Raw genomic sequence first — 14939 nt, forward strand, 5'->3', positions numbered from 1 at the left:
TCAAGTGTTACTGATTCTCCACCCTAAAGCATTCCTGACACCAAACTCACCATCATGTTTCAATTCTAGCTCTAGAAAGTTTAGACAACCAGCAAGATTTTTATTAAAAAATGCATAAGGATGAGAAATAAAAGTCAGGTTTCAAATTAGCATGTCTGTGAAGAATTTATGAAACAATAAAGAACTTAAAAGTAAGTGCACTTACCAGCATCATTAGCATCATCCAGTTTTGGAATGCCCTTGATTTTACTGTGTTTCACTGATGAACATTTTTTGTTCAGCTGAGTTTGTGCCTTGAATTTGACCCAATTCAAAATACTCTCTATGATACCACAGTTAGAAGCCTACAAGCAACAAATCAGAATTGTGGATGAGGAAAAAAAAAAAGCTTCAGATAGCAGATTCTTACATCTCAGTTTTAAATCATTAGCACTGTTTCTAAGGTCCTCTAAATTTTTAAAACTGCAACATATGAAAGGTCAAGGAATTAACACACACCTTACTATTTAGAGCTTTTTGCACATCCAACTAAAACACAACACAAAAAACTTCCTTTTCTACCACTTCTATAACTGATGGACAGAGCAAAGGAGATCTGAGACCTAACAAGAGGTTGTCTTATGCTGGGTAGTTGATGTGCTGAGATGTTTTAGGTACAACCCACTTGTTTCCTGAATTTTGACAGCAAAAAGCAGCCTTATGGGATATTTATGACCATTTAAAGTTTCTTTGGAAATGACTGAAAATGGCTGAAAGACAATCAAAACTCTTTGAGAATCAGCTTTCTATCAACCACTTGAGAATCTGATAACAATTTTAGAAATACATCTGCAGCAAAAATAGCATATAGTATATTTTCTAAATTAAAACTGCTTTAGGTTTTGTTTCACATCAAAAGAAAACACAGATGGAACAAAATACTGTGAGCTTTGGCTTTTAATTATCCCCCATAATATAGCATTCATTGTTGAGAGTGTGCTGCACATTTAATGCATCTGGAAATCAATGTTTACTTCTGGGAATATTAGAAACACTATAAATCAAACCTGCTGATGGTAACACAACATGTATTCATTCTTCAGATTTCATTATACAAGACTGTTGTGGGATTTCTTTCCCTCTAAATTCTACAGGAATGTCACCCAGAGTACAGAATTAGAAGAATGAACCACTATACAATCAGTAAAGTTTTGATGTCAGGATTTTTAGCAGTGGCATGTTCTCCTCACTACTGGAGTTTCATTTTAGGCTATACTGGCATTACTGGCTAACAGAATTCTACTTTTCCTTCATTGTATGAAAATGTAGTAGAAGAAAAACCTCTTGGATGTATTTCTACAAATACATTTATTTAGAACAGCAATTCTTAGTCCATCTACAGAAAAAAATTTAAACTTACTGCCTGACAATAATGATCACTTGATCACTTTGAATAGTACAGGCACCATTTTACATTTCCTTGTACTGGACTAACAAGTAAATGTGAAATATCCCTTCCCTCTCTTTTCACTTCAGTAAAACAGAATAGGACTGACACCAAAGAGTAAGGTAGACAGTATTCTCAACTTCAGAAAAGTATTTTAACACAAAAAACACTGATCAAGGACCTCATTTAGATTTTAAGAGTTGAAATAATTTCACCAATGTAAATACCAGAATCTCCAAGAAACAAGTTGATCAGATGAAGCTCACTTTTAAATCCAGGGCAACAATCAAAACACAGTCACTGCATCCATTATTAAGACCAGAGAATGAACAGATAGTCCTTCATCCCACTTCCAAAGCATGTAAATGTCACTGCAGTACCACTATGAACTGTAACTAATCTTCTGCTACAGAACATACATACAATTAACATAGTGTATCAATTCCTGCATCACAGAGAAAAAAAGAAAAAAGGCTTTACTTACTGCTTTAAAAAATTTCTCAGATAGCTGGCACTTGGACCCAAAACTTTTAGGCTGCAAAGTCATGTTTTCCTTTGTCTGGGAATCAAAGGATGGGTTTTCAATCAAGCAATTAACAAAAACCCATATATGGTTCTTCACCTGTTTAAAACACAGAAACCAAGTTACTCAACAAAATTCTCACATTCATCTTTTCCAATATTTTTGCATAAAGTTACTTGCCTGAAATGGTTTGACTGAAACTCCAGCTTTATTCTTCTTTTTCACCACTTCTATCAGTTTGCCCACAACTTGATCCACCACATAATCAACATGCCTACCACCCTGAATGAGGGAAGAGAAAAAAACTCAAATAATAAACAAAATAACCATTGAAATTCCTAATGGCTTTTAGCTGTATTAACAAAACTCCTGTAGTCATACTTTGGTATAGAAATCCATGCACACTGAGTTGCAGCATAAGATGGAAAAATTTTTTTTTTCCAGGTCAATCAGTCTTCATTCAAGTGAGTATGACAGAAGTTAAATGATTGATTACTCAAATACCTTCCTTTAAATTTGTAAGCAAAAAAGCCAAAATAAATATTTAATAAAATGCTAAATTCTAGTGGCAGTCATAGGAAGTTCATAACACTTTGACTAAAATCTTATAAAGAAAAGAGGAGTGATGCAGGCATATCCCATAAAATGAAAACATACCTAACTCAACTTTCCATATTTTACACAAATTACCTTTGCTTTAGATCAGTTAACACCTTACAAAAATACAGACTAAATACTGGCTCCTGTTCAGACCAATCTACATTAGGTCAGACAAAATAAAGAACACACATCTAAGTTCATAATGAAGTAACAAACAGAAAAACTCTCAATCGTTAAAGCTGTATTTAAAACAGAACTGAGGAGGAAAAAAAAACTCTTGACAGAAATAAGTAAGAGAAAACAAAACCAAGAATAAACATCAGCCAAAAAGAGGAAAACAACTAGCAATCAATCCCCAAAAGTCAGGATTCTACGTTTTAAGGCAGGATATGCATATGGAAAGACTAAAGATGTAAAGAAATTTAATTGATGGGATAGCAGCTGTGTTCTCAGTTTCATGCAGAATGCAGAGCTTTAAATTAAAAAAAAAAAAAAAGAGAGTAGATAAAACCAAAATGGTTAAGCTAGTAAATATTATTAGTCATAACCAAACCAGTACTTGCACTTCAAAGAAACTATGGTTTCTCTCAGTTCCTAGAGTCATCTACTAAAACAGCAACACAGCACCTTACAGTCTTTTCTCATGGCATTTCCTATAAAAAAACAACCAACCAAAAAACCCACATCCAAACCCCAAAGCTGCCAAAATTAAAACACAACTGTTTTTATTTACATATGGATGACAGAGTTTCAGCAGAGGGAGAGTTCAGTTCAAAGCTGATCTATCAATATCCTGCCACTTTAAAGAAAAATAAATCCATTTCCAAACTGTAAAGAAAAGCTAGTACAAGAAAATATCAAATTACACGTTTCAAAATCATTCCACACTTGAATGGCAATCTTGAAAAGCATTTCTTTTACTCATCACATTACTGAAAACTTACACTTATGGGAACATCTCAGTATATTTTTGCATTTAAACCATAGCAATTTTTAAATTTTGCTAAAAGTAGCATCTGACATATCAAGAAAACCAGCAATTTACCAGTAATTCTTGTTCTTAGGAGATACTAGTTATTAGAGCAGTGCCCCATTCCTGAGTGCATTCTTAAGCATGCAGCTGTGAGTGAGGGATGTTCAGAGCTCGGAGTTGGGACCATCTCAACCATCTCACCAGCAGGTGACAAATGCGCCCACTATGGGACCAGAACAGCCTGGAACTGCCCCAGCTGTCAGAACAATTCCACGCAAGACACAAAGGCAAAAATACCCTCTGAATCTAGAGGGTTGCCAAAGATTACTACAACTTTTGAATTATGGAGAAAGAGAGCTAGACCTGCATAACCTCATTTTTCCAGAAGGTAATGATGGAATCCCTGTCTTGCAAACTTCAGGATGCAAAGGTATCTCATTAAGTGCTAACAAAAATCTTAAAAATTATGCTTTGACTGCCTCCTATATACCTTCTATTCTCCTCAGAGCCAACAGTTTCCATCGATTTGGAGGTAAGCTATATTTAAACTCTATGGACAGATAAATGGTTTATATGGTAGAAAAACTCAGAAGCTAATTATAAATTTGAAATTTTCATGTAATTAGTTTTACAATTTCAATACTATTTTCTTTTGCATTATTAAAAATTATATTTATTTTATGAAACTAAATCTGAAATCTAGAATAATCCTGAATTTCTTGCTGAACTCCAGCAAATTTAAACATTGGGATTCTCTCTCCATGCAAGTCTACCTTCTGACACTGCAGATGTATTGACTGAACATTTCTGCTAAAATGATTGGTAGTATTACAGTTAGCAGTGCCACCATATTAAAATTATCATTAGATTGCTTTGTTAAGAGCTGAGGTTTCTACTACAATTTCTACCACAGCTACTACTTGAAATTCAGAACTTAAGAAGACCATGTTTAATCAGTTTTTCAATTCTCACTGAAGGTTATCTGTACAATTGCTAATAGCTACAAACATTCTTTCAAATGCTGTATCAGAGTCTGAAGTCGAATTTTGTGGTGGTCTACTATGGCAAAATTTTGATTAAATGGGAAACTGAAAGAGGTGACAAATTTACAAGAACTAAACAAAGAAGTTGCACCTCAACATACTGCCTGAACTCCCAAACATCCCTCAAAGAACACCACACCAGCAACATAAAAAGGACCCTCTTTTGAGTTTAGTTAAATTTAGTTTAGTTTTTAGCAGTTAGTTACTACCCATTGTGTCCCATCAGTGGGTATCTACTCAAAAATTGCTGGTGAGAGGGTTCAGTGCCTGAACATCCCACACCCAGTAACACACACACAGGGCACGTATTGAGAGAGTGGGGAAAACTAGAAATTACAACACTTACTTTTGAAGAATACACAGAACTTTTTTCTAAGCATATTCCAAAAGAATATATAATAACAATGGATGTGTAACTGCATGATGGTGAATATTGATCTAGAAGAGTAAAATTCAAAATCCCTGGAGTAAGTGTAGGCAATTTATTTTACTTAGGAGTCAGGAAGTATTCAGTTTTTTTCAAATGATTTTTTTTAGCCTGGTATCAAGCATAATGAAGTTTCTCAACATAGCCAATTTCTTCATAAAAGCATTGTACACATATTTAAGGTAATGTTATTTTTCTTCTTTATGTTTCACAAAGAGGTCTGAACGAAAACTAAGTTGTAACCCTTCAACTACCAGATTTGTCATCCCTAGTTTTGACAAAGTTTTTAATTGCAATGCACACTTAGAAAGCAATATTCTACAATGAAATAAACTTGCCCTGTTAGCACAGAACATTCAGCTACACTGAGAGTGACTGAGAAGAAGTTATGTAACAAAAATTATGTCCCACCAAACACTAGCTACACATTACCTAACACCAAGATTAACACTGACATTCCTGGGCACACGCTAGACCAAGTGTAACCACCGGTGCTTATGAACCATTTGTGCTACCATTAGCTTTTTCTTCTGACTTTCTCAACAGAGGTCTGAGCAAGGAGAGGCGTCAAAGTATCTGATTACTGATTCTTATCCTTCCCATCTTTTGGAAAGCTCACAGTTAAGATTCTCTAGGAGCAGTCTCACCAATTACTAGGACTGCTTGTTCTAGTCCTGTTAAATCTAGCTTGTTAGATCTGCTACCTCTAATAACTAGACTGTTTAGTAAGATCTAAGAACTGAACTGCATAGTTGTTAGGTCACTCATCCAGTGCAATTTGTGAAGAGCAGAAGTGACAAAGACTTTTTTTTCACCATGGTGGACCACAGATGCCTAAACTCTGTTCATGCCAAAAGGGCATAAATAAGACTTATGCTGGTTGATTTCAGGTGATTCCCTTCATGCCTGATCACTCCCACAAATTGAGAAGCACCGGGCTGTACTTTATTTAGTATGCTGACCACATTGCTACTTTAGCATAACTTAAGATCTTTGTTATTATATCACTACTACTATTGCAAAGAAAACCTAGATATCCTTATGAAGATACACAAATAAAAGAAAATTAAACTCAGCACTTCAGGCCAATTTTTTACATCATAAAGCAATGAATAGACAGCCATTTCTCAAGGACACTAAAAGCCATTTTTGCCCTCCAAAATTTGACACTGGTAGCTTTAAAGGCATTTGTACACTTTCTACCTTATTTTCAGAATTATCTTATCACAGTATGTTAAAAAGGAAGAAATAAATTAGTTCCATTTTATTCAATCCCATGTATGCTCACATAAGACATCAGTATCACCAATAATGATTACTAGCATTTTCAAAACTAGTGCTTATGTAGAAATACTGCTATGAATGTATTTTGATTGCATCCAATTGCTCTGCCAGTTCCTCTCATGCAGAGGATTACCTCACCTTTTTATTTATAGCAACACAGATTCACTTTTTTATCAAACACCTGACTGGGCACAGCCTCAGCACGCATTTTATCATTTCCATTTTGTACCATTTGACCTAAGCACCCACCTTTGTGGTAGCTATACTATTTACAAAGCTGATCTGCTGGAAGCCTTTCTCGCTCAGAGTGAGGCACACATCCCATCGTTCATTCACGACTTCGTGGATGACTTTGAGCGCGACTCCGGTTTCATCCAGTTTGTCCTTAACGTAGAGATCTACGTAGCTGCGGAATCCATTCACCTGCAAGTAACAGGGAACAGTCACTACTCTCTGCACTAAATACTCAGTACATTCAGGATATATCAAGTGATGTTCTTACAGGTAGTTTCTTCCCATTCAACATGACTTTCACTCCTTTGCACGACCCAGCCAAATCATATGCTCGTCTTGTCATGAGGGCCACAATATCCTTATCAAGCTTTTCCATTTTAAATTTAGACAGATCTGGCTGGAATGTAATGCATGTGTAGTCATCACCTTCAAAATGCTTAATCTTGGGCTCAGAAGTCTTCATCATGTTGTTCATCCAAGTCTTTGGAAACAAAACATTTTAAATGTTAGTTTACAACACATTATCCTCCTCCCTTATTCCCTTATTTATTCCTTTTCCAGCTATGATAGGATTGTAACAGTTACACAACAAAAAGCTCATAAACTTCCTTTAGAAGTTTCCTCTGGTAAAACACTATACAAAGCTAATTGATTTACAAAGGTAAGCACAAGCATAGGTGGCAGCACATTTGTGGTTTCTGTAAACACCCAAGCATTATTACATTGATGGACATGATCCTAATGCAAATGGGGCCTCCAATAGAACTTACTAAATTAGATACAAGTGAGCTGGGATTACGGTCCTCGTTAGCCATCCTTTTAACACCTTCAATCTACTACACACCTCTACAGAGAGGCTTTTAAGTCCCTGCAGACTCAGTAGTCTCAAAATCAGCATCTTGGTGGCTGTGCAGTGTGCAAAAAAAACCAAAACAAACCTCAAGGGGTTCAGACTTGACTCAGGAGTGTGCTGTACTATTCCCTATTTAATAATGTGGGCACATCTGCATGATCAAGAAGAACATCTGCTCAAAGCATATATCAAATTTCAGTTCTAATAAATTTTCACAGATTTTGAAAATACTGGAAAACGCAGCACTTCAAGTCAAAAAGCATTTAGTCATTTTCAAAAAGTACACTCGAACCAGTATTAACTTGCTCTTTGGCAGTAAGCATAAAATATTACATTTTTTAAGAGACAGGCATAACTGATTAAGTGTATTATTTATGTAGTGATATGACAGCATGACTAGAAATTAATTAATTGTCCAGAAAGTAAGAGAAGAAAGCCTCCAGCTGGGAAAGACTGTAAAGCCAAGGAACTTTGGTATCTAATACTCTGCCAAAGTACTTTAAACTTTTAGAAAGGTGGCCATCTCAAAGCTACATAGAGTAGACCTGATTACATTCAGCCCTTGGTCTGTATGCTAACAATGAGCAACGGGTTCAAGTGTGGGGTTTGCACTCAAGTCCATATGGGGCTAGTTAAATTCATGACATAAAGAGTGAAAAATCTGTTTCTTAACACCATACAAAATTACACAGATAATTGTTTCCATGTTTGCATAGCTAAGTAGAAAAAAATTTTTGACATTATACAAGAAAATTTCAAAATGTTTCAATTGAATATATTCCTTTTCACATGTACATGAATATACTTCAGTTTTAACAGAAATCTGGGGATTTTTTTAGTCACCTAATACTCCAAAGAAAGTATTATTTCACCCAAAAAGCCTAACACATAAAAATACCAATTTCTACCAACGGAACTAATGTAGCCTGCAAACTCTACATATCCCTTTGAATGTGAAATTATCCATTTTGTTAACTGCTCCTGAAATATATGTGTTACATTTTAAACCTGTAACTACAGAAAAAAAAAAAAAAAAGAAAGAAGTTTTGAACATTTCTATACCTGCTTAAAGCTGTGTTTGTACTCCTTGCAAGCAGTTTCAACTGTAAACTTTGTACTAAATATGTTACAAAGTTTTGCACCATAGCCATTGCGTCCACCTGAAAAAAACAACATATAGTAAACTAGGATCAGTTTAAATTTAGAACAATAAATCATATCCTAATTTATCAATTTTTTTCCCCTACATTTCAGGAGCAGAAGTGTTTAAATACTCATATACATTACAATTAAAATATAAAAGTATGTTGTTTGTTACTCAATAATAAGTACTGATACTGGAGATTTAAAGTTCTCTTTAAATACTGGTATTAAAAAAGGAAAAGTAAGACATTTCCTTTAAGTCCTTTTACTTAATAAAGAGCTATAGTAATGAGGACTGAGTAATCACTTGTTATGAAACAGATAAGAAAGAGAAAAATTAAGAAGGGGAAGCATACTGTAGAGGCACACAATGGCTTAACTGAATAAAATAAAGCACATTAAATAGCCTTGCCTGTAACTTTTTTCTCATCATCATCATAGTTGCTGGACGTTAGTAGCTGCCCAAAGATTAAAGCAGGTACATATACTTTTTCTACTTTGTGTTCCACAACTGGTATCCCCTTTCCATTATTCCATATGCTGATAATGTTAGATTCCCTAGAAAATAGTGAGGATATTAAGCAAATTAATGCAATCTTGAAAACAGATTTCTGCGTACCTGTTCAAACACAGTAAATAAAATAGCTATATAAAAATATAGCAAAAGACCTTATTCTTACCACATTTACTTAGAGCTCCAACAACTTTAATTACAAAAAGCTCCACTTATTTTTGTTTATTAGAAGTCTTGGAAGAAGGAGCTTAATTGTCCATACATGACAGTATTTCATACAACAGAAATAACCCCCAAAAATCTGTTTGAAGAGCTTTCACTGTCAACATGAATTGCAAGAGGATCCTGATGCTTAGTGACACAATTACACTCAGAGATGTAGCTTTTAAGATTTCATTCAAGTCCATCCAGACAAGTTATCATCTGTTTAAACTGTTATTTCTGAGTTATGATAAATATTGTGACTTACTTTATGTATCATTGCCAAAAATCCATCAATATATGGTATCGTTATTATTATTTCTAGCTCTTGCACCAAATTTTCATTTTTGAATATTAGAGTTCACAACCAGGACAGGCCAGGCAAATTTACACATTTACCATTTCCCTCCCACTCCATGATGGAAGCAAAAAAATCACTTCTCAGCATATTTATCCGAAAGGTTAGGTCTGAAAACTAGCTGTTTAAATAATTTATTATTCAGTTAAACGTCACTGAAAAGGTACTACTAAAGAAACTCAATCAGCATCTATTTCAATACAGTACTTCTCATCAGAAATTATCTCTTCGAGTATTCAATTTCAAAAAACAGGTAATGATGTATTTGTAACATGAAGTTTCAGTGTGATATAGATGACTAATTCAAACAGTCTTATCCTATTCCTAAAAGAGTTAATACAGAAGTTCAAGAGGGGCAAAATTGTGTTACAAAACCTCGTATTTAAGATTTGTAAAGAACCTGGCTGGCTATAGTTATGCACTGCCAAGCTTTCAATTTATCATAAATTTTATGAACTTCTGGTTTTAAGTTTCATTCAAACATTAACAAATGGCATAGGAAAGCAATTATTATAAATTCAGAATGATAGCACTTACTGTTAACCACTTTTAATTTACCTCTTCATCTTAAAATAGGAAGCTAATGGAAATAATTCCAAAAACATTCTGTTTTCAAGAAATGCAATTTCATTAGTAAAATCATTTGTACAAATCTGAACTGCAAGAGCACTGGCAGGGAAAGCAAATGAAAACATGCTTTTACTTACGGATCAATGGATATTTTAATACAAGTCATATTCTTGTCCCTCTGCTTATTGTCAGCAGCATTTACTATGAAACAAAGTAGCACAAATTAACACTTCATAGGCAATTATGAATCTCTTAGTCTGTAAAATTGACTTTATACATATTCCACCACCAGCTACAATAGTCCAGGTATTTTTAATCTGGTAGCTCTTTGTATATATTACGTACCTTAGCACTGGAGTCCATAAATATAACCAAGTATCTACAAGAAGATATTTTTCAACCTTCTTATAATTACTGATTCTATTTCTAGAAGTTAGACTATCTCAGAATAAATATAGAAGCATTTTTTGTGAGCTCATAACTGTTCTTAACATACTGAGCACTTTATTCTTCTCTTGTTCCTGTTTGGATATTTATTGCAGCATGTATGTGAAAAACCCTAGAAACCTATATGCATCACCAGACCAGTTTACACATTGAAACCCACCAAAAAAGTCACATCCATTAAGGAGTGTTCTGATTGCAGCAAAAGTTCTCTCTAAAGAGCCACAAGACCTGTAACTAACAGTCTACTCAGTTTAGGATCAAAACAAGGATAACTGGAAATTAACATTTGATCGGAATTAAATTAAATTGCACTGCCATGTATATGAATTACAAGAAGCAGACTGTGGCCACTAAACATAAAAACATATTGCAGTCATTTTCACCATCTGCCTCATCATCCATGAAACAGAAGAAGGTAAAACCGCAAAACACCAAATATCTTAACAGCTGACAGGGACATTTGTGTAAGATCAGACAATTCAAGGTGCTTTTGCTAAAATCATAAAGCGCGGTTTCATTCAAAAGCATCCACAGCTAAAATGTCTCATTCTCATGATGTTACTACAGTGTCCCCGAGCTCTCAAACCACACTCTCTGGAGCACTTATCCGTGCTTCAAAAAGCAGCAATAAGCCATGAAGTACTTAAAAAATGACAGAATATTGATCTCCCTTCTGAATGGGACAGTACTGAAGTGATCTCCCTAACATAAAAAGCCAAAAACTTAGATCTATGAGGCAGCACTCAAAACAGAAGTGTTTAAAGGTTTTCATTCCCATAATTATCAAATAAGGTAGTAAGTTAAAAATAATAATTTAAAAAAATAAGCATTCTTTTCCATCTGGTAAAGATATAGTCCTTGTTGCCTCAAAGACAGCAAAGCTGTAAAGCAATTTTAGAGATGTGGAAAAGTTGTGAACCTAATGAAGGTTGCAACAAAACTGACTTCAGTAGATCATAATTTAATTTATGAGGTAATCCCACCAATCCTTTAAAGTGAAGTTTGTAAAAGCTGAAAAGTCCAAGATTTCATGTCAATTAGGCCAAAATATCACTTCAGCAGACAGCACAGTAATCAGATATTCCACATCTCTACTGCTGATTAGTGTGCGCCTGTCACCACCAGAATATTATCAACCAGTAAGTCACAGTAGCTCAGAGAATTTTGACAAAATTTTCTAAAAATAATTTTCTGTGCCTCAGCCATAGTGCTTTTTAATGGCAGCATGATACTTATTTATTTTAAAACTGTCTGAAGTCTAGAAATGATCCATGAAAACTACCAGTACTGTCCCTCTGTACAGAAGGAGGAAGTTTTAATGATTGATGAAAGGATGATCTAAGTCAACACTCAAGACAACTTAGAAGTTGCATTTTTTTCAGAGGCATAATCTTCTTTCAAATATCACCTTAAATTGCAGCCCTAATAATACTTCACAGATTAAAAATCTTGTAACAATATTGATCACAAAGGATGATCTAGTTTGGACATTCAGTAACAAATATTTACATTTCCTTACAAGTGCAGCTGAAAACTCTTCTCCTTTTATAGTGTTCTATAGTTCTAGAATGCACTAAATTTTTATGCCCTATAGTTTAGTGGGACTGAAGTCTGGGATTTAAACTTAGATGCAAGTTGATGTACTTTGAGAGCACTCAGAAAAGTTTGTACCCCATAATGCTAAGGCAGTAGTATTGTTAAAAGTACTTACCAAGAATTTCATCAAAGATCTTGTACAAGCCTGGAACAAAGGTAACTTCTCTGCAATTCATTCCTACATCTTCATCATAAACCCACATTAACTACATGGAAACAAAATAAAATAAAAGAATTTACTGTCTTGGTAAACCAAGAAATAGATTTCTCTAAAATCTATTTCCTTCAGGAACTTTCCTTTTACAGTCTGATTACTGCAGCCATACAAGACAAAAGCAGAAGTCTGCAAAAGTTATAGCTGTACCCACAAAGAGTTCCATAATGAAAATCCATTTTTTTCTGCTTGGCGGGGAACTCCCAACAGTACAGACAGTGAAGTTCAAAGCAATTTGCAACTTCACAAAAACAACTGAAGAAAGTGCCAGCAGGAGGCTTAAATTCTCTATTCTCTACCTAAACAAACAGACCAAAGCATTTTTGGACCTAGAACAAATGCTGCTTACAAATATGCATAGATATGTGTGTGCACATAGACATGTTTGTGAGCACAGACCTATAACACACACAGCTGTCTGTTTGCACACACAGGTGAGTGTTTGTGTTTTGACTGGATTTCAGTATTTTTTGATCGTATCTTTTTAGATGAACCAAGCACTCAGTGCCTTAAAGCAAGTCTCATCCCCTTCCTAAACAGGAATACATAAACAAAACCACAGTTTTTAACTTTCTAATTTGGAATACTGAGAAAACCAGAAATGCATCTATTTAATTACCAGAATAGACATTTGCTCATTAAAACAACAAAACCCATTAAAACTGTAAACTTAGTGACACTTACCTGAGTTAAGGGTTCAACTGACCCAATGTAGGTATCTGGACGGAGGAGAATGTGCTCAAGCTGAGTCTTTTTCTGATAAACTCTCTCAACAGACAGCTTCTTTGAAGTGTCATTTTTATTAATGCTTTCTGAATCTTCCTTTTTTGAAGCATTCATCTGATTATCAAATAATGTCTAAAAAAACAAATCAAACCAACAATCAACCTCATTCAATCTGTCACTCTTGAGATATAAATAAAATCTGACAGAGATTTAAATTACAATCAAAACTTGTCATGTAATTTAAATGTTAAGTTTTCGGATGTATTAAGATAAAGCTAATCTTGCAACAGAGAAAGATCAACAGATTACATGACAGATCCCTAACAAATTGTTGCATATTCATACTTTATCAATTTACTAAGCACAATAAACCAAAATAAGGAAACAACAGCACAAAAGGCACAGTCTCTTCAGGTTAAGTATTTATAACATCCATTTTATGCATAAGCATTTGAATCCAATCCACTGAATACTGTTCTAAATGGTAACAGCAATACTACACTTTCACATTAGAGTCTGGACAATTCATTCAGCAGGACTTAAGAAACACTAAAATGCCTCTCCTACTGGCTTCTCAATTACTATAATTTACATTCTCTATCAAAGTGATCAAACCTGATACAATCCCAGAATGCTTTATGATGAAAGGAGAGACATTATTTTCGAGAGCATATAGAGGAATGACAAGGGGGAATGGCTTCAGACTGAAAGAGTAGGTTTAGATTACTTATTAGGAGGACATTCTTTACTGTGAAGCTGGTGAGGCACTGGAACAGGCTGCTCAGAGGGATAGTGGAGCCCCAACACTTCAAGGCCAGGTTGGATGGAACTTTGAGCAACCTGCTCTATTGGGAGGCATCACTGGCCATGGCAGGGGGGTTGGGACTCGATGATTTTTAAGGTCCCTTCCAACCCAGGTCATTCTATGATTGTATGAAATAAACCAAGGACTGCAAGAAGAGAGAATCACATAGGCCAATGTTGGAATTTAAACAGAATTCAAGCCTAATCTGTCTGGATTTTAAGAAAAATACCTTGAAGAACAGTTTTATCGTAAGCTAACACACCTTAAGATGGTGAGAGAGGTGGGATACAGAGACTTGGTACACTCTCAGTTATTTTTTTCCTGATAGATACCTTCTTGCCATTGAATTAAAACCACATTAAAAAAAGGTTAATCTCAGAACAACCAAATACAGACTAGCCCTATTCTGAGAAAGTAAAAGTATATATACAAAGAGACTAGTAATGACATTTTACAGTATCCATTCCTATCCATATATTGGAATTACTGAATTATCTTCAAAATGCCAGTAAATGTAACTTTAACTCATTTATTTGCCTGGCTAGAAGACATAAGAAATTCTGTCTTCACCCACCCCAGTAGCTGAAACAGCCTCCTTCTCTCAGAGGCGGTTTATGAACTCTGAAGCAGGTGTTACATGACCAGTAGAAACCATCACCAGACAAATAATAAGAACAAAACCCACTTGCCACTCAGGCAAATTTTTTCCCTCTCATTTAGCTGTTTCCAGTATGTGTCTATATAAAGTAAATACAGGCTAAACTGCAACCCTCAATTAACCAGTCTTCATGCAGATTTTGTGGCTGAAAGGAAGTGTAATCACTTCTCCTTCGATATAGCTTTTGTTGCAGCCTCAAAAAGCACTGAAAGGAAAGGGCAAGAAAGCACAGAAATCCATAGGAAAAAGGAGCAAATGATACTGAAGTCACACAAACAACTTCAGCAGAACCAAAAAGGCCAAACACCAACCTACAGCACGTAATTCTCCACATATTAATCTCA

At 34.9% G+C, this 14939-nt stretch overlaps 1 protein-coding gene across 2 annotated transcripts in view; it reads right to left on the reverse strand.

Annotated features, from left to right (window-relative positions):
• The window catches only part of TOP2B (DNA topoisomerase II beta), a 59460-nt gene that overhangs the window by 28383 nt on the left and 16138 nt on the right, over positions 1-14939 (reverse strand). For both annotated transcript variants that reach the window (XM_083862263.1, XM_083862262.1), the window contains exons 2-11: positions 13091-13264; positions 12308-12398; positions 10287-10350; positions 8919-9064; positions 8426-8523; positions 6779-6991; positions 6526-6699; positions 2130-2231; positions 1911-2048; positions 206-344 (exon numbers count right to left, since the gene is read on the reverse strand). In XM_083862263.1, coding sequence (XP_083718389.1) covers positions 206-344; positions 1911-2048; positions 2130-2231; positions 6526-6699; positions 6779-6991; positions 8426-8523; positions 8919-9064; positions 10287-10350; positions 12308-12398; positions 13091-13264 — 1339 coding nt within the window. The remainder of the gene's footprint in view (positions 1-205; positions 345-1910; positions 2049-2129; positions 2232-6525; positions 6700-6778; positions 6992-8425; positions 8524-8918; positions 9065-10286; positions 10351-12307; positions 12399-13090; positions 13265-14939) is intronic.

This window comes from Zosterops lateralis (genome assembly GCF_965231275.1).
Source record: "Zosterops lateralis genome assembly, chromosome: 1".
In the NCBI taxonomy this organism is placed as follows: domain Eukaryota; kingdom Metazoa; phylum Chordata; class Aves; order Passeriformes; family Zosteropidae; genus Zosterops; species Zosterops lateralis.